This window comes from Brienomyrus brachyistius, chromosome 8 (genome assembly GCF_023856365.1).
Source record: "Brienomyrus brachyistius isolate T26 chromosome 8, BBRACH_0.4, whole genome shotgun sequence".
NCBI lineage: Eukaryota > Metazoa > Chordata > Actinopteri > Osteoglossiformes > Mormyridae > Brienomyrus > Brienomyrus brachyistius.
In genome coordinates this window covers 9,052,053-9,075,618 of record NC_064540.1, presented here as the reverse complement: position 1 = coordinate 9,075,618, position 23,566 = coordinate 9,052,053, and the positions used below count along the sequence as shown (strand labels likewise).

Below are 23,566 nucleotides of genomic sequence, written 5' to 3'. Positions count from 1 at the left end.
ATAGGAGGTGACAGTAATAAATCTAGCTGCATTTGCGCCTTCATTCTTCGATATCAATCTCAAGCTCTGTGCTCCCTGTACAGCTGATACTGCATCGTTATTAAACGGAGTCCAGTCCCCTTGGGCCAGTGCAGATGAGTCCAGTCCCCTTGGGCCAGTGCAGATGAGTCCAGTCCCCTTGGGCCAGTGCAGAGCTGCTGCAATATTACAACTTAGAGGGCAGCTCCATTCCGGAAGGTTCTCAGAGCAAAGCCCAAAGGCCGACATCTAACAGATGATCGCAGTGAGGCCACACAGCCTCGTTAATGACATGCGCACTGCGGATTAGGCGTGACCAGTCAGTCAGAAAAGACTAGCAGATACTGACTGCGTTTGGCCAATGCGGGTAGAACACTCCAGACTGCCATGAGGTTTCAATCTCTAGCATTAATGACAGGAAATTACACCTCATTTCAGGATGACATCCTTGATGCGACTTGACCGAACAAGGTACCAGTGCAGGGCAGATCCAAAAGGATCCGAGAGGGAGCCAGACTGTGGGCATGATCGGTAACAGCACCAGGACTTGTCAAACACGCACGCAAACCCGCCGGAAATTCAGGCCTGGCCTTCATGCAGACTGCCTTACGTGCGTGATGACACTGCAAGTCTGGTCAAAGCGTCCCCAGCACATCGGGGTGAGACAAGCAGGCATGTGGAGGCCGGGGAATGACGACGATGCCCCACACTTTGATGATGCTCTACATAAACGAACCAACTCGCATACTGACAGCGGGATGGACTCTGCCGTCACTGAAGGTCAACATGCCTCATGGTCAGAAGAGAGCAGGGACTGGGCCGGTCACACACGACAGCCTGTATGTGTGAGCGCACGCACGTACGCACGCTCCCTCATTCCGGTACTCCGCGCCGGCCACTGCTGTGGGTCTCCATCTTGCCAAAGCCGTGATCAGCTCCACTGAGTGTGGGGAGTCAGGGGCAGTGCCCATGCATGACTGATCCGGGATCAGAGAGCTGCTCTCAGTGTGGCACTTGGCCTGGATTCCCTGCCCGGGCACCGGGGACAGTACTGTGACTTCATCTTGGCTCCACCAGAAGGTTAAGAACAGTCCTGTGCTCAGCAGAATTATGGTGTTTGGGTGCTGCTCTGCTCAAAGCATCATGGGACAGAGCTCCTCCCTCCAGCACCCACATGAGGAACTCATCGCCATGCCAGCGGAAGCCCCAGGCCTGCCCCCCACCCCCTGTGTTGCTCACAGGCCCCCCCCCCCCTTTACCAGCAATGATCCTGCCCCGCCCGTTGCCCCAACCCTGCCCCCCTCCCCATCCTCACAGGGCCTCTCTCCCCAGCCCCCAAAGGGCCCGGCTTCAACTCCTAAGAATTTAGTAATAAAATACATGGAGGTTCAGTGTCTGCTGATTGTCGTCAGCTAATCTGAGTGGAATATGCTGTTTGATCAGTGACCTTATGGGAGGGATGACAAAGCTTGAAGGAATACCCCCTTGGAGGGGGGGGGGGGCACACTTACTCTCCTCCCCCTCTTCCACATTCTGTCTCCTCTTCTTCCTGGACTTTGAATTCTTTTTGTTCTTCATGTCCTGCTGCTCAACTGCGTAATCGGCGCCTCCTAAAGGACGAGGGTGGACACACGTGTCATACGTACCGGATACACAGCCCTGCTTTTATTTCATTTAATGCTGGAAACCACAATACACATCTGGCAGAACATGACAGTGTCTGGTGTTAATGGTTGGTTTGCAGAACTAATTTTATAACTTGCATAAGCAGAATATGCTTTACAAGAGATACCCAGCAGAGGAGGGCTGAATCCCATTACTCCGGGGTGTCACACAGGGGCAGTGTGGTGGCTATGGGTATAATCATGGGCGTTTCATTCGTAGGGGGTGAGATCTCTACACATACATATCTTATGTATATACTGTAACCCCTCACAGGTCCCTAAGCCACAAACGAACAGGCAGACGCATGTATTACGGCAACGCACCCTCCGATTCGGGCTCGAGGTGGCGCTGGATGTAGCCCTCCAGGTAGCGGCGGAACTTGGGCGAGGGTGCGAAGAAGCCCAGGCTGATGGCCATGAGCTCCCAGCCCGCCGCCAGGCTGCTCGGCCGCTGGTTGTGGGTGGTCTGGCGCACCAGCTGCACGTAGAGCTCGTCCCGCAGCCCGGGCAGCACCCAGCACTTGGAGACCACCAGCAGGGCAGCATGGCGGCGGTCCAGGCGGGCAGGCCGGTCACCCATGTAGGCCTGTACCAGGCGGAAGATCTCGCAGGCCTCACGCTTGATGGTGCGGTCGCTGGTGATGAGCATGGGTGCCCGCAGAGGGGCCCCGCTCCAGGACAGCAGGCTGCCCAGGGAGACGCGCCTCCGGAACAGCCCACGCTTCTGCATGTTCAGGTGCTTGGTGGCCCAGTCGGTCATGCTAGTGTCGGGGGGCGGGGGCACAGCAGGACAGGCTGGGGGGTACGTCCCCGGGCCAGCACTTGCTCCTCCCCGCCGGCCATTTTTGAGGGGCTCTGTCCTGCTGGAGCTCGCGCCCGCCCTTCCTGACGTCTCCAAGGGTCCCGGAGACTCCGCAGGAGCCTAGACAGCCGGGGGAGGGTGGGGGCATTAGTCCCTGTGCCTCACTCCAAGCAAAAATTACTGTCCTAATTCCATGCATGACCATGATTCCAGGGACCGGACAGTAACCAGTGATCTTATTACCAGTAACCTGTCCTGAAACCTGAAAAAAAGATTATGGCTGGATGTGTGTGCGCCATTACACATATCTAATGAACACACATCATTTTTATGCAGGATAAGGGTTATTAATACCATCCCACACTCTGCAGTGCGACAGTACCCAGTTCAACAGACATACGAATCCAGTGAATTTCCGCATCAGGATTCTTTACCCACCCAGTTTGGTCCAAGTGCCTTGCTCAAGATAACCGATCCCCTGCTGAATGTGAACCAGCAGTCTCTCGGTCACAAACATAGTTCCTTAACTGCCACTGCACCCATGCCCCCTGCCACGCCCCCAGCTCCTAGCCCCAAGCCCATACCCATCCCCATGCCATATGGGTCCCAGTGCCCCGTCTTCCTGCCCAGCGGTCTTCACATTCCACAGCTTGGCTGCAGCCTGGTGCCCAGGCTCGGGGCCCAAAGGCTCCTCCTCGGGCACGTTTGCGGCAGCCTGTTCATGCGGTGGGAGGCTTGGCTGCCCTCCTCAGCCCAGCCCTGGGAGACCTGAAGCTCCTTCACTCTGCCTCCTGAAATATGTCCTCTCGGTACGGCCGACTCATTCGCTTGCTCTGTGGGCTGCCTTTCTCACAACCACAGAGCCCCCCACCCCCCCCACCCCCCTGGCCATGCAAGCCAGCCACTGTTCCTCCTACGCTATCACCATATTAAAAATTCAGAAATGTTCCCTTAGTCATTTTCTCTGAACAGGCTCACAATGAGGTTCATTGAGGGCGCCGGAGTCAGGGAACCATGAGGCTGCATTGTTTTGTAATGGTGCCGTCACCACAGTCTGGCAAATCGGGGCTCTACTGATGGCAACATCACAGAGGTTCAGAGAACCTCTTAGCATGATGCCAACCAAAAACTAAAAGGACATATTAGAGGTAAAACAAAGCTTGCTCACCCATTTCAGCCAACATGAACACAAGTACCATATTGTAACAAAAGTGAGGCTGGCCAACCGGTGAGGGCTAGAATGAGGCTGGCCAACCGGTGAGGGCTAGAATGAGGCTGGCCAACCGGTGAGGGCTAGAATGAGGCTGGCCAACCCGTGAGGGCTAGAATGAGGCTGGCCAACCGGTGAGGGCTAGAATGAGGCTGGCCAACCGGTGAGGGCTAGAATGAGGCTGGCCAACCCGTGAGGGCTAGAATGAGGCTGGCCAACCCGTGAGGGCTAGAATGAGGCTGGCCAACCCGTGAGGGCTAGAATGAGGCTGGCCAACCCGTGAGGGCTAGAATGAGGCTGGCCAACCCGTGAGGGCTAGAATGAGGCTGGCCAACCCGTGAGGGCTAGAATGAGGCTGGCCAACCCGTGAGGGCTAGAATGAGGCTGGCCAACCCGTGAGGGCTAGAATGAGGCTGGCCAACCCGTGAGGGCTAGAATGAGGCTGGCCAACCCGTGAGGGCTAGAATGAGGCTGGCCAACCCGTGAGGGCTAGAATGAGGCTGGCCAACCCGTGAGGGCTAGAATGAAACTGTTAACATGAACCTAACTAGCCTGTGAATTTTTTTTTTTTTTACAAAATGTCTGACACAAAAGAAACAGTTCTGAATGAACAGTCAAAACAGGAGGAACACAAGGAGACCCATGAACCTGTGGGTCAAAATGAGGCGATACCGCTGCACTCCACACAGGGCAGGATGTTACCTGAAGCTCACTGCATTGGCCTAACAGTGGGATTCACGTTCACTCTGTCCATCATCCCTTAAGGTAATTTGTGGAATTAGTTTAAAAATAAAACAAACAACAAATTGACATTTTCCTAGGGAAAAACATGATAAAAGCAGGAACTGTCGATTAGGACTTGTTAGCGAAAGATTACCAGTAACAATCTGGCATATCTGGAGTTTCTTTGTTGATGAGCCAAGCACAAGAACGCTTCAGGAGAGTCATGCCTGCACATGCACACATTATGACTGCCAACAATTTTTCCATCGATTAATCTATCAGCTATTTTACTGATGGTCTGATTGATCTAAACAACTATTTTCGCCCCAGAAAATCAAACTGACCATCTCATTTAAGTTAATTTTATTTTGACAACAACATCCTATAAGTCATATTAAGGCTTTAGATTGTAGGCACTACTTTTTTTCCTGGTAAATATAGTTCATTTTTATTTCAGCTCACAAATTATTTTCTTTTGTTTAGTGTTCATAATTGTGTCAGTTTCTGTTTACAATAACACTGGTCCTAAAAGTAACACTGGCACCATCAATCAAGGTAGAATAAGCCCAAATTCTAGCCGCAGACTAGCGCAGATGAGCACACACACATGCACACATACGTATGCGCAGACGAGCACACACACATGCACACATGTACGCAGACGAGCACACACACATGTACGCAGACGAGCACACATACCTGAGTAGGCCCGCTGGGGCTCTCCGGCGAGCACAGGCTGCTCTGGCTGTTGGTGCCCTTCTCCAGGGTGTCCACCTTCTCATACGTGCGTTTGTGCCCACCTGCACCATCAGCAGTGGCAGTGGGGGTGGGGGACACGTCGCAGTGACGACGAGCCAGTGAGCCTGGAGGGCCGACTGCGCCATCCTCTGGAGAGGGGCCCGCGGTGAGCCCGTGTAGGGAGCGGGGTGGGGAGCGGGGTGGGGGGGGCACCACAGGGGCCCCAGGGCCCAGACAGCTCGAGCGTGCCCGCATCTCTGCCACCAGTCTGTCGTTCAGGGCGCCGAGGTCCCCCCCACCGATCGAGCCCCCCCAGCCCTGCCCTGTTGGTGGCCGCCGTCGGCTCTTCCTCCGCTGGCCAGGAGAGGGCCCCGTAGAGTAACCAGAGTCCTGGTAGCTGAGGCCCACCCCTGGGGGGCGCTCCTGCAAGGCCAGGCTGCCTTGCCGGTTGTGCCGGCCCTCGGTACTCCTGGGGGGCCCCGCCTTCCAGGACTGCGGCCCCTCTGAGGAAGCTCCCCTGGACCCCGTCGGACCTGGTACGGGCGGCGGGGCGGAGCCCCTGACAGACGGGCCTCGGGGCAGCGAGCTCTGGCGGGGACCGGCCAGCTCCACGTTGACCATGTGCCGGATGCAGGCCCTCCCGGCAGGGCTGTAGTCTGCAGTGGAGGGGCTCCTGGCACGGTGCCCAGTGCCAGTCTTTGATGAGGGGCCCAGGAATGTGGGAGTGGCCCCCTCCACCTCCATGTCAGCCGGTGGCTCATCATAGACGGGCAAGTCCTCTGGGGGGTCGTCGTATGAGGACGGGGCCTCGGTCCCGGGTCGCGGCGAGGGCGGTAGGGGGATCTGGAGGCTGGGGCTGGCCGGAGAGCTGGTGCTGAGGCCGGGCGTTGGCGGGCGGAGGCTGGACCCGCCATCCACTGTGAGGAACCGCAGGGCATGGCGGGCGTCGGCGGGCGAGGGGGCCCTGCTGGCCGGGGCCACGGGGTAGGGCACAGCCAAGGGGCCGCCGATGGAGCCTACTGCAACGCTGCTGCTGCTGCGGCGCTGGTGCAGCGCGGGGGCACTAGTGTGACCGGAAAGCCGGGTGGGGCCCATGCTGTGCACCTTTACCAGCATGGTGGCCTTGGAGCCAGGGGTGGGATGCCAACGCTGGGACGCTTCTCTGAGGGGGTGGGGGAGGAGGGGGAATTGGGAAATTAAAAACACTGACCTACATCCATTACAATGAAAAAAGGGGGAAAAAAGCTAAATTACAAATTAAAATTAAGATTAAGGTAAAGTCTACCAGTGCAGTACCCACAGGGAGGCTGGGCAAACCCAAATGGCAGACAGAACTAGCCAGCTGCGTGGGAGCCAGCGTCTACATGCCAAATGATACCACAAGATTTGGCAAGAGTTCGACCACAGGAAGTGACCTCATATGTCACATTCATGCTGCCCTCAGGGACTGACATTCAACTCTGTGCGTGTGGGGCTGCTCTCCCTGTAGCGCAGGGGTTTCCTCCCCCAGTCTGAAGAGACACAGTCAGCCTGACTACAGCTTGGAATTTCCCCTATTGTATGGTTCTGTGTGCCCTGCGATGGGCTGGCATCCCATCCAGAGTGTCCCCCCCAGCTTTGTGCCCAATGCTGCCTGGGATAGACTCCAAGGCCCCCGTTACCATGACAAGTGGTTTGAAGATGTATGTATAGAAATATAAAGCTGCACTGTTATATGCTCTCATCTGGGACTCTTCCATGCTCCTTGCAAAGTTAGCATTAGCGATTCTGCACTATGTACATTATTGCCCTTGATCTCAGTTCCTTATCTCTCCACCCTCAGTGAATTTCTGTACTTTACACATTCATATCCTTGGTCCTCCTCCTCTCTCAGTCCTGCGTAGTCCTGTGTAGGCTGACAGACAGCCGCAGCTAAACGCTGAATTATCCAGCTGCTTTTCCAGGAGGGGCTCTGTATTCCCCTTTATCTCACTCTGCGTGTATCGCCTAATCACACCCCCTCCGCTTGCATGTCAACACTGCCGGTGGGAAAAGCATAGTGTTCTAGCAAAAACGGACCATCGGACCTGCAGAATGCCACACAGGCCCTGGGGAGGCCCACACTGCTGGATGTGTGACCAAAGCAAACAGGCCGGACAAAAGTATTTAAAGAGTCCATCCCTCAGGAGCACAAATAGAAGAACAGAGGATGTTTTGATCGCAGGTCATTCAGGACCACAGTCTGCACCATGTCTGCACACACCACATGCCCCGTCTATCCATACCGTGTTTGCATGTACCCTGTCTGCGCATAGAGACTGCATGCAGCCTGCTCACATTGCACCTGCGTCCTCAGCAGCCATCCCCATGTATGAAAACTGTAAAGCCCTGTATGTGTGCTTGTCTGCACATGCTGCAACTGCATCGTCAGCAGCCAGCGCCATCCTCCCTGCGTGCTCGTCTGCGCATGCTGTAGCTGCACGCGTCCCCCTGCATTCACAGCCGCCAGCCCCTCACATGCCGTGTGGAAACCCGAAAGCCCCGTCTGCGTGCTCCTCTGCGCATGCTGCCCCTGCATCCTCAGCCCCGCATACGCTGTACGGCAACCTTAAAACCCATATAAATTAAGGCCGCCGTGGCCAGAATTGCTGCCCTAGATATTAAAATGTGTTACGGTTCTAAATTAGTTTAATGACGACAAGAGTTTAGTGTACAAATGGGGGAAATGCAAAGGCAGGACGACATCAAACAGAAAAAGGGAAAGGCGGACCGAGGCGGCACATGGCTGCAGGAGATGCAGCTAAGCATGCCTAAGAAGGTCACCCCTGACCCAGCTCGGCTCTCACCGCAAGCGACCCAACTCAATACACCAGCATTTTCACCCGCAAATTATTAATGGGTCATAAGTACTTTAAGAATTTGCTATCCGTATGACACACAGTACGCCTTCATCGCCAAGTTTCTGTTATACAGCAGGGCTGTTTAAAAGTCTCTCTCACCCATAACACCCTAAATGAGCCGTCATTGGCCATCAGACTGTTTTGCCGCTCTCTGATTGGAGGAGCGAGTAATTAAAAAGTCCTTCAAAAGTCCTTATCTTACCTTTGACAGACACCCATCCTCCCACCATGTCCCCCACCCTGGGTAAATCTGCTCACCTGTCTGGAGATAATCCTCCCCCTCACGTACGACTTGGAGGCACCATAATGAGAATTAGGATTCCAGTGACGGTTTCGCTTACTAATGGACACCGGCCTGCTTGATGGTGAATAAATACATGTGGCGGGTGTGTAGGAAATCCCCCAGAAAAGAACCTGCGATTTCCCTCTCAGAGCAGCCACTAGCCACCCCCCCCTCGGCTGCTCCCTTTCACTTCCTTCAGCAGTTCACTCCACAGCCATCGACCCCACCCCCCCTGCATGTGGTCACTCTGGTCTTAGCCTACTGCAAATTTTCAAAAGAAATTACATTTCTCATGACCCCTGCTCACTCTCCTCAGTCTGCCTTTGCCTCCCCCCCCCCCCACCAAGCCAAACTCCTTGACAATTCCTACTTGCCTCCAAGGCAATTAAGCAACAGGGGCTGAAGGAAACCTCTCCACGGGACAGGTAATGCCCTGCCTCACACTCATCACATGGCCCAGGCCACGGGGAATTCAGCGTCAGCTCAGCCACAGTGGCACACATCTTTGCTGAAATGCATTTTTTTTTTTTTTTTACTTCTCATGTGAAAGTGCAAAATTATAAATCATATGCACTGTTCAATACAGCCTTTCCCCTGTAGGGCACAGCAGAGCATATTACAATTTCTCTCTTTAGACTAAAAGCTATTACGCAAACACTTAATCTAACACTTAATCTTCATCTGCATTCTTTCATTTTCACATGCATGCCGTCCTGTCTTGAGAGTTTTACAGAACTTCAGGTACTTTCCTCATGACAGGGTCAATCCCCAGTTCAGGACTTTCAGCCATTGCTGTGTTGTCACCATCAGGTGACCATAATCACGTGACATTACACCAGGCCAAGGAGCTCAGGAATGCACATTCCTTGAGAAACGCTGTTTCTATGTTCTATGTTGCTATGCTAAACATGACAGTAAACTTGAAACCAAATGAAATGAAACACAGGCACACAATATGCCGGTCAATTCGGGGGCCGGCGGGGATGGTGGGGTATGTACGGTACCTCAGGGTGTCTTTCCTGCTGCCTGTCCCATCTGCTGGGCCCCCGGCAGGAGTCTCCCTCCCCCGGTTGCTGTCGAGGTCTTGAAGGGGGGGCACGGCGTAAGGTCCATTTCCAGGCAGGGACTTGCGACGTCCTTCCACGGCCATGCCGGTGGCCCCGCCCCCTGCAAAGCCCCGTCCATGCAGGCCAACCTCAGAGCTGCGTTTGGCGGCCTGCAGGCGCGCGAGGGGCACGATGTCGGAGCCGCGCGGCCTGTGCCACACGGTGCGCCGGCTCGCCGGGTTGTGGTAGTAGAAGCGGCTGCTCCCACCGTCGAACAGCTCCCACCATTGGTGGCCATCAGCGGGCCGAGGAGTGGCACCACGGGGGGGCTCCCAGCCGCACTCACCCGTCGTCAGGTTGACATACATGCGGCGCCGGGACCGCGGCTCCAGGATCTCCACCCAGTCGGCGCTGCGGGACACAGGGGCAGGGAGTCAGCTCTGGCCCATCACCCAGGGATTGGTCCCCACAGCAACCCCCGCCCTGCTCTCCTCAATGGCTCCCCAGCCATCCTACAACTGGCCTGTCGTCTGAGATGGGCGGGAAGCCGAGGGCGCATGGACGTCCACACGCAGACACCGACAGAGGGGCAGACAGGGCATGGGCAGTTTAAAGATCAGCCTAACTGCATGTCTTTGGACAGCTGCCTTTTGATTTTTCCAGGGACATGGCGGAATCTCAGGATACCAGCAGCTGAACCAGCAGACCACACACGCCACTGTCCCGACGGAACGCCAGACATGAAAACATGAGGACGGTTCTGTGTCTACATTAAAATATCACTGTATTACCACCACAGGCTAATATTAAAGTTATCGCTCGGGCAACTACATGCCGCGATTAGTCAAAGTGATCAATGATGCTGACAGTGAAAACGCAGCGTCACTATTTCAAAATAACTATACCCTGTTGACACTTTGATTTGTTATAATAAATGTTTTCCTTCAATATCACTACATAATTATGGGAGCAATTTAAATTCTCAGAAAGAAAAACGTGGTCTTACATCGCGCAAAGGTTCGATGGCGTACCATCAGCGCCTGCGAAAAGTACCGCCACGCTTGTTTAACCACAATATCTCCTCTTTTAAAAGCTGTTGCGGCTGCTGAGCTGTCCCTCCATTCACCACCACTTCAGTACTTTATCCTTCCACGGTGCACCAAAAAAGTACCATGTAGCACAAACTGAAATTAATAAGCATAAGGACACAATGAATTTATACAAATTACTAACTTTTGGCCATGACTACATCTCGCTCACGAATATTTTAGGCTTATTAAACCGTGAGCATAAGTAAACATCCATATGGGGCTGAAATTCTGGTGTCCATCATCTGAGGCGCTACAATGATATACGGTGTGATGCTGTCAAAATTAAGTTAAATGAGACTGTAGGTTTGATTCTCTGGAGAAAAATAATTTAGATTAATCAAACCATCGGTAAAGTAGTTAATAGATTAATCTATAGAAATAGTCGTTAGTGGCAGCCCTAGCTATCAATAAACCCAACAAGCACCCTGGCGATGCTTTCGTCATTGTCAGAAATTTTAATTAAGCGAATCTTAAGAAGGTAAAATCTGCGAAGTACAAACATGTCGCAAAATTGCAAAAGCTAGAGGGGAAAAAAAAAACTGATGACGTTTAAAGAAACATAAAAGATGCCTACAAGGTCAAAGCACATCCCAGCCTATTCTGGGCTGTCAGAATGGGCAAAGGCACCCTAAGTGCTGGCTATTAATGACTATTAAATTAGCATGAGAATGGAGAGCATTTTAACATCTTTGGTCCTTGTAGCTGCTAAATACATTCATTATCTATACCATAAAGTTGTCTGCCTGCTACATTAGAATCTCCATTGAATAATTGTGAAAACGTTTAGGCTAAAATCTTGGCTTATTTGCCATTTGCTGACGTTTCTAGTGTGTGAGCCGGACTTGTATGGACCAGTGTCGTTATCGTAAACTAAAACAAACGAAAAAGGACACGAAAAAAATTGTGAACTGAAATACAAATGAAAACCATATTTACAAAAAAAAAAAAAAACGTGTCAGACTTTAACCTGCGAAAGTTCTCCCACACCAGTAACATCTTTATCATGATTACCCACCAGCATCTGCTCTTTTAAAAGAGGCTGCGGCTGCTGATCAGTCTTTTCCTTCATCGCGACCTCAATGCTTATCGCTCGTGTCGTGCTCCGCTAACCGAAATTAAGCAGGACGATACTCCAAATTTATACAGACTAGGTTTTCACATCAGAATACGCACCTCATTAATATTTATAGCCATACTACTAATCTGCTTATCGAATTGCGGGTGAAAATGTCTGTATGGTGCCAAAAACCTGGCGTCCATTATCTAAAGCCCTGCAATGACGGAGCTTAAGTCTAAATTAACTGGTGAAGTTTGATTTTCTGGAGGAAAACTGATAGTTTACATTAAATCGACCAATGGACAAAATAGTCAATAGATTAACCTTTAGAAAAAAAAAGCTGTTAGTGACAGCCCTAGAGTTTACCAGGGGATGAACTGTGAAGCTACTCAGACAGCTGCTCCGAGGAAGGGACGCAGCATTTAAATCAGGAGACATTTCAGGCTATAGAGCCGCCAGATATAATCTCAAGAGAGGCATCCTATCAATGCCGGATTACAAGAAGAATGACAGACACATGCCAGCCAACAACCATGCCAGCCCAGCCGAAGTACGTGACTGTCTTTGTCGAACCGTGCAAAGAAACTACCAGCCTCCAGCCAGCTTCAGTGACAGGAGACTCAGACCCTTTGGTGCTACATACACGAAGTGCGACAGACCCTCAACCACATCACGATAAGGAAAGCAGCAGGTCCCGATTGTTTAAAGTTCCCTGCTACGGGCCTGCGCTCAACAATCAGCGGAGGCATTTACACGCATTCGACCTCCTTTCTTATGTGCAGCTGCCACCTGCCTGAAATCCACAATCATCGTGTCTGTTCCAAAAAAAACCTACGATATCCTGTCTTAATGACAACTGGCCAGTTGCTAGATCAACAGCAGGTTGCCTACCAGGAAAACTGGTTGACAGAGGATGGCATCTGTATGACTTTGCATGCTGCCCTCTTGCACACCCAGCCAGCTGATCAACAAGCTAGATTCGACTCCCTCCATATGCAACTGCTTACAGGACTTTCACCAACCCAGTTTGTCAGGTTGGACAAGTAAACATCCTGCACCCTCACCCTGAACACCAGCATGGCACACAGCTGCTTGCTAAGCCCCCTCCCCTACACACTTTTCACCCATTACTGTCAACCCACCCAAGAATCAAACATTACTGTTAAATTTGCGGATGATAATACTGGACTCAAAGCCCCATATAATGTCCGATACATCAAGGAGGTGGTTTAGAACCTGACAGCATGATGCAACACCACCTTGATCTTAAACACCAAGAAGACCAAATAAGTTAATGTGGACTAAAGGGCTACTAAAAAGGTCAATCGCAGCCCAGTAACAATCAAAAGCTGAGGTTGTCCAGAGAGTTTCCAGGTTAAAGTTTCCTGAAGTCTCCTGCTTTGACAACATCTCAGTGTTAGCCGGCAAAGCACAACGCCTGTACTTTCTGTGAAGGCTAAGGACGGCTGACCTCCCCCGGAAGCTGCTGGCTAACTTTTACAGATGCACTAAAGAGAGCGTTTTGACTAACTGCATGACAGCAGCTAAAGCCAAAGCCACCAAAAAGACCCTGCAGCTGGTCGTAGGAACAGCACAGGCCACTGTGGACACTGAACTGACATCTCTTGAACACCTTAAGATTCACTGTGTGAGTAAGACATCACTCATCCTCAAGGACATCACTCATCCTCAAGGACATCACTCATCCTCAAGGACATCACTCATCCTCAAGGACATCACTCATCCTCAACATACTTTGTTTAAACTCCTCCCATCAGGAAGGTGCGTCAGGACAATCTGCACATGTAGAAACAGACTAAAAAAAAAGAACCTCCTCAGTCTGAGATGATAATAATAATAATAATAATAAATAATAATAATAATAATCTGTCACTAAATATGAACTATAAATTATGTTGGTAATGTGCAATATATCATTTACTACAGTGGATATAAAAAGTGTACACACCCCTGTTAAAATGCTAGGTTTTTGTATTGCAAAATAAAAACCATACAATTGTCCCACTGTATAAGTCTGCACTCCCTTAAACTAATACTTTATTGAAGCACTGATGACATTTTCCGGACATTTACTCAGTTGCATCCTATAGCAAAAACAATGTTTGACAGAGAGCTTACAAAGCATAAAAGGGATCTCATTGTTTCAAAGGTATCGGTCAGGAGACGCGTACAAAAAAATCCACAGCATTAGAATTACCATAGAACACCGTGTAGACAGTCATCAAAAAGTAGATAGAATATGGGACAATAGTAATTGAGAACTGCACATCCCTCCAAATTTGATGAAAAGGCAAGACATAAACTGGTCAGGGAGGCTGCCAAGAGGCCTACAGCAACACTGAAGGAGCTGCAGGAATTTCTGGCAAGTACTGGTTGAGAACTACATATGACAATTTCCTATATTCTCCATATGTCTGGACCATGGGGTAGGTTCACAGGATGGAAGCCTTTTCTTTAAAAGAAAAGCATCCAAGCCCGGCTAAATTTTGCAAAAAAATTAAATACACATCAGGTCTCCTAAAAGCATGTGGGACTATGATCTAATGAAACTGAGGTTGAACTTTTTGTCCACAATTCCAAAAGGTATGTTTGTCACAAAAATGACACTGCGCATCGTCAAAAGAACGTCATACCCACGGTGAAGCAGGGTGGGGGCAGCATCAGGCTTTGGGGCTGTTATTCAGCTGGAATGGGGGCTTTCCTCAACATGGAGGGAATTATGAACAGTTCCAAATACCAGTCAATTCTGGCCCAAAACCTTCAGGGGTCTGCTAGAAAGCTGAAGGTGAGGAGGAATTTCACATTTCAGCATGACAATGACCCCAGGCATCCATCAAAATCGACAAAAGGAAGGTTTAACCAGAAGAATTCTAAATCTGTGGAAAGGCCCAGCCAGAGCCCAGACCTAAATCCAACTGAAAATCTGTGGGGTGACCTGAAGGTGGCTGTTCGCAGGAGATGCCCTTGCAACCTCACAGATCTGGAGAGCTTTTGCATGGTGGGCAAATATTACCAAGTCAAGATGTGACTACTACCCATCCATCCAAACCGCTTATCCTACTGGGTCGCGGGGGGTCCAGAGCCTATCCCGGAAGCAATGGGCACGAGGTAGGGAACAACCCAGGATGGGGGGCCAGCCCATCGCAGGGCACACTCACACACCATTCACTCACGCATGCACACCTATGGGCAATTTTAGCAACTCCAATTAGCCTCAGCATGTTTTTGGACTGTGGGGGGAAACCGGAGTACCCGGAGGAAACCCCACGACGACATGGGGAGAACATGCAAACTCCGCACACATGTGGCCCAGGCGGAGACTCAAACCCGGGTCCCAGAGGTGTGAGGCAAAAGTGCTAACCACTGCACCACCATACCGCCCCTGACTCCTACCCAAAAAGACTTAATTCTTTAATTAAATCAAAAGATGCTTCAACAAGGCATTAGCTTTAGGATGTGCATGCTTACACATTTTTAATATTTGATATTTTTTTCCCCTATAGGATTTGTTTTTCCAACTGAACTGTACAGGTTATAGGTCACATTAAAGGTGGGAAAAGTTTTGAAATGATTTATCGTGGACTCATTTTTTTTTTTTTTAAACCTGTCATGAGGTTTGTACATTTTATATTCACTGTACATATGTACAGTAATAATCTGTTACTGTACACTTAACACTGCATACGACATCTTTGCAGATATTTTGAACATATTTTGCATGATCATTTTATCTTTAGCTTATATTTACTAACTATTTTTTAAATGCACCTTTGTGGTTGTCATACAAGTAATTTTGTTGAGTTACATAATGACAAAGTGCTTGAACTTAAGGAGGAAACAGGAGAACTTGTGGAAACCCTCATGACAGAAGGAGAGCATGCAGACCCCACACTCACCGAGCAGCGGAGCGATCAGATGCACGCTAACCCATCCCCGGGTCTTTGGCCCTGACTGACGCAACTCAGAGCCGCCTTTCTGACAGCGGTGTCCGGACATCTGTACGTCTCACGCTGCCTTCCTGGACCCTGACCCTGTGACCCCACAGTCACCAGAGACAGCCCCTTTATCACTGCCCACCTGCTGCACCCACCGGTGACCAAGGCTACAGCCCAGAGACCGTCCTCCTACCACAACCTCTGACTCCTCGACATGCACAGAGATATGTCCACTTCAAGGAAGCAGATGGTGCTGTGACTAACCAACAGAAGCAAGCGTAAGGCCCATGTGGTGCTTTGGTACATCACCTAGAGGTAGCTATAGCAACAGAAAAATATCAATAATAAATAAAAATGTTACGGAATCGCGCACTTCAAAAGGCTTTAGCTATCAAGCCTGACTGCTATCTCTCGATGGCCCCTCCCAGCCCCTGCTGCTGGCCTTCTGTCACCCCGAAAGTGGGATCCATCTCCCCATGCACACGCCACCCAGGTCCTGGCGAGCTTCAGCCCATAGACCGGGCCGAGGCCTTCCAGGATGATGTCACCACGAGGTCACCTACCCTGACTCAGGAATCGACAGGCATGCCAGACCCGTGTGAACACGCAGGGCGCCCATGCAGTGACGGCGAGCTAAAAATAAACACACAGTAAACATGCTACAGTAAACATGCTGTCTATCATGTGGGGTTTGAGAATCGTTCCCACCCGTAGAAACGCGTAAAAAGTCGGGCAATGAAAGGAACCTCATTCCCTCGGTGACATCACCGTCCCTGGAAAGAGAAGCGGGCAGCAATGTCACATGAGGATAAGGGATACCTCTCTCTCGCTGGACCAGTCATCACGGAAAATGGCCCGGGAGAATGGCCACAAGTGGAAACCCAACCGGGAAGCCAGGATCTGAAAGTGAACGATTCCCCGGAAGCCACCATGGCTGGTGGCTGCCTCACGTAATGGGGGGGGCAAAGAGCAGCATATAAACCTCATTTATAACATCTAATTACACCACTTCACAAAAAAGCGAATTCTTGCACCGACATTCCAGGCATGGAGCAGAACGGCACCATCCCCCTCCTCCGCAGAGCCGGGTGCGAGGCCTGCATAGCGGTGCACAGAACCCAGACCGCGAAGGTACCGGACCCTTCAGAACCCCTCAGGGGAAACTGAGAGGGAGCCTATGTGGGTCAGGCCAGCGCACGACGCCAGGCTGCTACGCTAGCTCGGCACCACGGGGCAGTAAGTCTGACCATCTGCTCCCTCAGGGTGGGGGGGGCGGAGTTGTAGGCCACAGCGCACAGACACCAGGGCCTTCATACACACACCAGGGCCTTCATACACACACCAGGGCCTTCATACACACACCAGGGCCTTCATACACACACCAGGGCCTTCATACACACACCAGGGCCTTCATACACACACCAGGGCCTTCATACACACACCAGGGCCTTCATACACACACCAGGGCCTTCATACACACACCAGGGCCTTCATACACACACCAGGGCCTTCATACACACACAGGCACAAACACAAGCATCACAACGGTCGCTCACTTGCATGCACGTGGACACGCACCCCCGGGGCAGCGGGACCCTTTGCTGGCCTCCCCACCATGCCCCAGAGAGGGGCTCTGGCTCGGCCGGCGGACCCTGCCTTCCTTCCAGAATGTTACTCCAGCACTCCTCCAACGCCCACATGTCCACCCTGGCAGCAGAACCTGGCACAGCGCATCCCCACCGACACCCCCCCCCATCCCCGATTTGCTCCACTCTCTCTCGTACGTCCACGCCGACATAATGCCAGGGCAACCTGTGGGAGGCGCCACTGATGACCTTTCAGTCACTCGGTGAACCTCTTGCTTTAAAGTTCTAAAAATGAAAGCTGACCGAGCCCCCCCCCCCCCCCCCCCCCCACTCTTCAAAACCCAGCAACATATCTCTGACTTATTCGAGACACGGACACCTCACCTGGTCCAGATGAAGGAGGGCGGGGGGCAGCAATTTCAAACACGTCACGCTTATCACATGGTTAGCCAGGCCTGCCATACGCCCCCGCAACGGCCATCTGGCCCCCCAATACCGGAAGGGGGCTCAACTCAGCATGAGTAATGCACTACCTGGACGAGAGGCCGCCAGGGAGGCGGATGTTAGAGTGGATGGATAAGCCTGAAGGTGCAGGACTGAAGAGATGAGAACGTGACCTGTGACCTGGTGCTCAAAGGTGACCTGCAGGTGCGGGCGGAGTCAGGGGTGGGGGGGGGGGGGGGGGCGATGCAGGAGGTGGAGCTTCCTCATGGTGTGTGTGACTGCGAAGATGTCACACAGGAAAAAAATTCTAATAAACTACAAATCTCTCTCTCTCTCTCTCTCACACACAGGTACAGTGGCACACAGATACACTGGAGGAAAATAAACAGGGTGACTCGCAACCTGTCTGATCATAGACTCAGAGGCTCTGTGGAGGGGATTCGAACACATATGCTACTGGACAAACGCCAGGCACAATGCAGTAGTGCTGTCTCAAACGATTTTTATTTAATCGATTAATCTACCAATTAGATTAGTCAAATAATTGAAAAAATAACTCATTTTTTCGATTTATCTGATGATAAATTTACTGATAAGCAATTATTTTCAAGTTAGTCATTTAATACAATTCACCCCCTCCCACACACAAATATCTTTTTTGCAGGATGGTGGGAGATGTCTCATTAATATTTATGAGAGAAGTGCTACATGATTGGCCAGTGCATGCCTTGCAAAATAGTGCGGCACTGCTGGCATCTGCAATATTAGACAAAACTATATCAGAATTCAGACAATAATTGATATAGTTTTAACGGTGCCAGCAGTGAAACAACTAGCCAGCTTATTAGCGGAATAACTTTGTATTGTAAATGAAAATCATGCCACAGGTCCAATAAATAAAATATTGTAGCTCTCGAGTGGAGAAGAGATCATAAGGTGGACAGTAAAGTTCACTTATTAGCAGACTGTTTAATTGCGCGATTCTTAAAAGGACAGCGTTAACGTGCACCCGAGGGGATAAAGCAGTTTCCTTTACAATACGTTTAGCTTATCACAGTGCATTGCGTTCACAAAACATTTACGTAGTTTTACACAACGCGTCGCACACTAAAATTCCACGTAGACAGATTTTTATAATCAACAACACCGATTATGTCAAATAATCGTTCCAGCCCTACATTGCAGCCAGAGCTGACAACCGCGAGCGAATGGATTCAGGAAGACGAACCGAAACCAGGCTGCACAAGCCCGTGGCTGAAAAGCAGACCTTGGGAAGATCAGTGAAATACTGAGGCGGGGGTTTGCCACGGTGGTGGGGGGGGGGTTTCATATCTCACAAGTCTATGTTTGGAAAAAAGAAATATGCAGAATTGCAACATGCGAGTGGCAGTGGTGATTTTTCAGATGTGTCAATTGTTCACCCCAGAGAGGAAGAGAAAGTGAAGCAGGCAGAAAAGTACAGCAAAGAGGTGGGGGGGGCGCCTGTCTGGGGCAGGGCTCTCCACAGTGCCAGACCACCAGCAGGGCACACACTACATAAAACACAGCTGCAGCAAGGCTTGGCTGGGAGGGGCGACCAACCCGGGCACTGACCAGGTCCAGGGCAGATGGGGGCAACCGGCACACCTCTGCTCTCTGTGAGCACCGATACACTAAACAGGCGTACTTAAGGCGTAGACTGTACTTAAACAGAAAAACTCACAGTGACTAGGTGGACTCTAAATGCGGGGTTCAAACTTCAAGCCCATATGTCATTCCTGGCCCTCTGACATTTGCACTTTGACCTCTATCGATACCATATGATTGGTTAAGAACGTGAGAAAATACTTGGAACACACGGACAGTGAGCATGCGTGATGCCAGGTCCTGTTTTTGCAACATGCCCTGGAGGGACATGCAAGCACTTCTTGTTTAATTATCTATACTCACTTTCATTTGGAAGCATTAATGCGACATTTTTTGTTGCATTCCAGATTGAGATTACCAGCCATCACATATCTGAGTCAAACTGGCCCACAAGTGGCACAGCCCAGCAATGTCATCAGATGGACATCCCAGTGGGGCCAGCCGTCTGATCATGGGTGCAATGCAGCCGCGCCAGCAAAGGCAGCGTGGGAGGGTGCTATTGGAGGGCTAGGCCTAGCTGTTGTCCTCCAAACAAAGAGAGCCCTTGATAGTACAAGACGGGCAAGATGTCATGTGACATGTCAGCCACATTCACAATGTGTCAGAGGGCCACTTCCTGTCACCTGCACCGGAAGTTGACTAGGCTTCACCACAAAGAGAGCGAGGCACAGGCCGTCGTCACCTCGAGGACTGCAAGTGGCTCACGTGCCACAGAGCATGGAACCCCCATTCCAGTTCGGGGGGAACCATGGGCCGGGTCCACAATCACCATGTGATCTGAGAAGCAGAAGTCCCAAGATCTGGGAGCTTTTCAGAAGGGAGACATATACCAAAGTCATACAGGCAAGGAGAGCCAGCGCTCCCTCCTCTTGCAATGAAGGCCAGAGGAAAGGTGTTTACCGCTGGACTAGGTGTGCCTGCATGCCTATGACCACACCCACATTTTCCATATTTGGAGTGAGGCAAAGGAGTCTGGGAAGTCCATTTAACAGAAACATCCATGACCGCACCAGCGATCTCCACCCACACTATACAAGTGGCGAGAGGATTCTGGGCTATTTACATTATTAATCTTCTTCCCAGAGAGCTTTATCAAACTCCCAGTTTGCATTTCACCTGTCTTCTGTACAGCCGGATGCCTACCAAAGATGTACCTCGATCCTCATGCGCAGGACGGCATGGCTAGAAATTCTAAGCCACGTGACAAAATGGCACCTTGGCTCCCCCTAGCTAGATTTTGACAAACCCCAAACCCAGCATATTTTGCTAGGTGTGTGTGTCTGTGGGGGGGGGGGGGGGCAACAGCTCGTTTCTGCTGCAGCCTCTAAGTCTGCCAGGGTCCCCGTGCCCCTGTATACAACAGAAAACGCCGCCCTGGGGTCCGAGGAGCCGACCGTCTGTTTATAAGCCGAGCTGGAGATGACGTGCTCACTCAGCTTCCTGAGGAAAGTATCAAGCCACAGAAAAGCAGACACACGGACACATACTCCAGAGTCTAAATTTAGTAAAGCTTTCAGGGTACGACAAGAAAAAAAAAATACAAAGAACCCTGAGACACGTTAACGCCCCAGCTATAGATGCGCAATGTTTACTCTTAAGTGCGGAAACAGGAAAAAAAATAATCCAAATCACACAAACACATGTAATATTCAGATGGAGCAGGAACATTTCCCAAGCAGTTTTAACTACTTTGCGGGACAATAATGAGAAAGCAGCAATGTCAGAGTATAGGTCTGTACACACAAAAGTAAATCAAAAAGAAATATATATAAGCACGGAGGGAAAGGGGTATTTTAAAAAATATATTTAAGATACGCTCATCTTTTCTCACTTCTCTGATGTTAAATAAACTCATTTACGATGATTCAAAATAGGAAACGTGCAATTTAAGGGTAACCACAGAGAAAGGGATCAAATGCATCTTTACTCAAGTAAAAACAAAAACTGTCTTCCAGATTACAGACGATATATGATGGAAACGATAATATTTCATAACGGAAAACACTTAAATTTAACACCGTGTTTTATTCTGTTGTAGTTTATTGTAAATATAAACGCTGAATAGATTCCCGTTTCACAAGGCACGCAGCGATGCTGTATTTCCCAGAATCAATCCCGCACGGCAATTCAATTAAAGTCTGGGAGTTAAGAGAAATTGGGGGGGGGGGGAAATCGAGCACCTTTTGAAAAATACGTCCCCGATTTGTCTAAATACGGATTCTAGCGAAGCTGATCCTGGAGTTTTCATGTAGCCATTTAATTATAATAACCGCCTTTCCACAACTGGAGAATTATAGACTGCGATCAGGTGTAAAGTGCGTCCGCTGCAAACACGCCGGACGGGCTCAAACCACACGGTGTCCCGCTTTGGGGAAGTAAGAGAGCAAACGTGTGCGCAATAACCCTCGCATGGCGATCGTGTGTCCCCCCAGCCCAATATCCTTACACGTAATGGCTCAAACGCCGATTTGCTTTGCACCGCAAAAACCCTAATTAAGGTGCTTGTTGTGGGTCACTGCATTTAGTCGCCCGTTAATAAAACACGCAACACAGGGTCGGCAAGCAAAGAAAAGGAAATATTCAAACTTTTAACGCAACCTTAAAACTTTTATCGGATTACTATTCGCACTGCACCTTGCGTCGATTTAAACACCCACCAGCAAACGAGGTGACCATTTACTGCCGTCAAAGCGCCAGTTTCCCGGGCGAGCGTCCATTATGCTCCGCTTAAGTTTTTTAACAGCTTACCTTGTCTCGGCCATCGTGCTCACATCGTCCGAAGAGCCACTCGGCACGAAGCTGTGAGGTTCTTCCCGCACTGCGTGTCCCTCGTTGTATCTCCGCCCCCGAAGCGGCTCGGTCAGTCAGGCTACCGAGCGCATCTCCGACCCGCAGGATGCTGCTGACGGGACACGCCGAAGACAAGCCAGGAATGCCCCCATTAAAACTAATTTTACACAATCAATATCAGATGCATGAATTTTAGAATGCACTCCTAAATGTATCGACGAGATCAAATATTAATATTATTATATATATAAAGATATATAGAAGAGGGGCTTGTAGTGTTACTGACTCGCAGCTGAGTGTGAGAGCAGCACCCAGAGCCTGCCGCTGCTCGTCTCCCACCTCCTTGCCTGGGCCCCCCTGGGTGTTCTCGTTTTTCACGTTATCCAAAGACACGCTGTTCTCGGCAGTCAGTTACTATGGCGCGCGACCTACCGGCGCATTATGTCTTACACGGCTCTGAGAGCGGATAGATCTGTAGAAAGAATAACGTCAACATCATAAAAACAGTATCATTATTTCTCTACATGTGTATGCATGTTTAACAATTCACATTATAATGTGCGATAAAGAGTCCGCCAGTGCTCAGAATGACGCTCAGAAACCGGGATACAGGGTTAGAAGCCCGTTGGGCAGTAGGGTAAGCATGCGGGATTTCAGCGATCAATTCCCGGGATATCGCAGGAAGGATTTGCATTGACGCCTGATACCTTGTGAGGGGGCTTGTTATACAAATATCACAGAGCCATTAAAGCTACGTTCCTCTCGGGGAATGATCTGATAACTAGTTTACTTCATAAAACATGTAATAAATTTCCCGCAGTGGACTGGCATCCTGTACAGGATGTTCCCCTGCGTTGTTACCTGTGCTGCCCTTAAAGCGGTTGGAAGATGGATGGACGATGGACGGCAATTATCATCACGTTTTGATTCCTCTAAATCCTCTAAAACTTTCTTCCTCCGAGATTATCGGAAAGTCCCGCAGCGCCACTTGCTGGTTGTGTCGGTCGAGAAGGTCTAATAAAAATGCCGTCTATACATTCATTTTCTGTACCTGCTTTTCATACATAAATTATGTCATTCATAATTTAGTTATTACTCTTACTACTACTACTGCTAATTAAACAAGTGTGTTCTTGATCAGATGAAGCCTGAAATGAGAATATCTTAATGTTTTGAGACATTTAAGGTAAAGGAGGAGGAGGCCGATCAGCAACAAGGTGGATGGATTTATTAATCACGAGCACTTTTGAGTAAAGAAAGCACTTCTTTACACAACGTGTAGTTAGAGTATGGAATAGTCTTCCTGCTAATGCAGCACAAGCTAAAACCCTGGGTTCCTTTAAATCAGAGTTAGATAAGATTTCAACAACTCTGAGCTATTAGTTAAGTTCTCCCCAAAGAAGCTTGATGGGCCGAATGGCCTCCTCTCGTTTGTAAATTTGTTATGTAAGCCTGAAGATCCAGATATAAGACAGAACATTCTAGAGAAATGGCGTCTATATAGTTGATACAGCTAGATGCCCCTCACTTTACACATTAAGAGACTTTTTTTCAGTTGTGTGCATGATTGCAATTAGTTCTTGACCACGTGTATAAAAGATTAACGGTACGTTTCCCATAAACTCCCGTTAGCAACATATAGCTGGAACTGTT

At 50.0% G+C, this 23,566-nt stretch overlaps 1 protein-coding gene across 3 annotated transcripts in view; it reads right to left on the bottom strand.

The window, feature by feature from the left end:
- LOC125748005 (rho GTPase-activating protein 39-like) overlaps nt 1-22,882 on the bottom strand; it is a 28,825-nt gene extending 5,943 nt beyond the window's left edge. Inside the window, exons 1-7 of one of the 3 annotated variants that reach the window (XM_049023780.1) lie at nt 22,775-22,882; nt 22,200-22,385; nt 21,872-22,022; nt 9,322-9,774; nt 5,117-6,317; nt 2,007-2,604; nt 1,530-1,628 (exon numbers count right to left, since the gene is read on the bottom strand). In XM_049023780.1, the coding sequence (XP_048879737.1) occupies nt 1,530-1,628; nt 2,007-2,604; nt 5,117-6,317; nt 9,322-9,774; nt 21,872-21,885 (2,365 nt within the window). In that variant the 5' untranslated portion in view covers nt 21,886-22,022; nt 22,200-22,385; nt 22,775-22,882. The other 2 variants (XM_049023781.1, XM_049023782.1) reach the window with 2 other exon arrangements.
- Between the last annotated feature and the right edge of the window lie 684 nt (nt 22,883-23,566).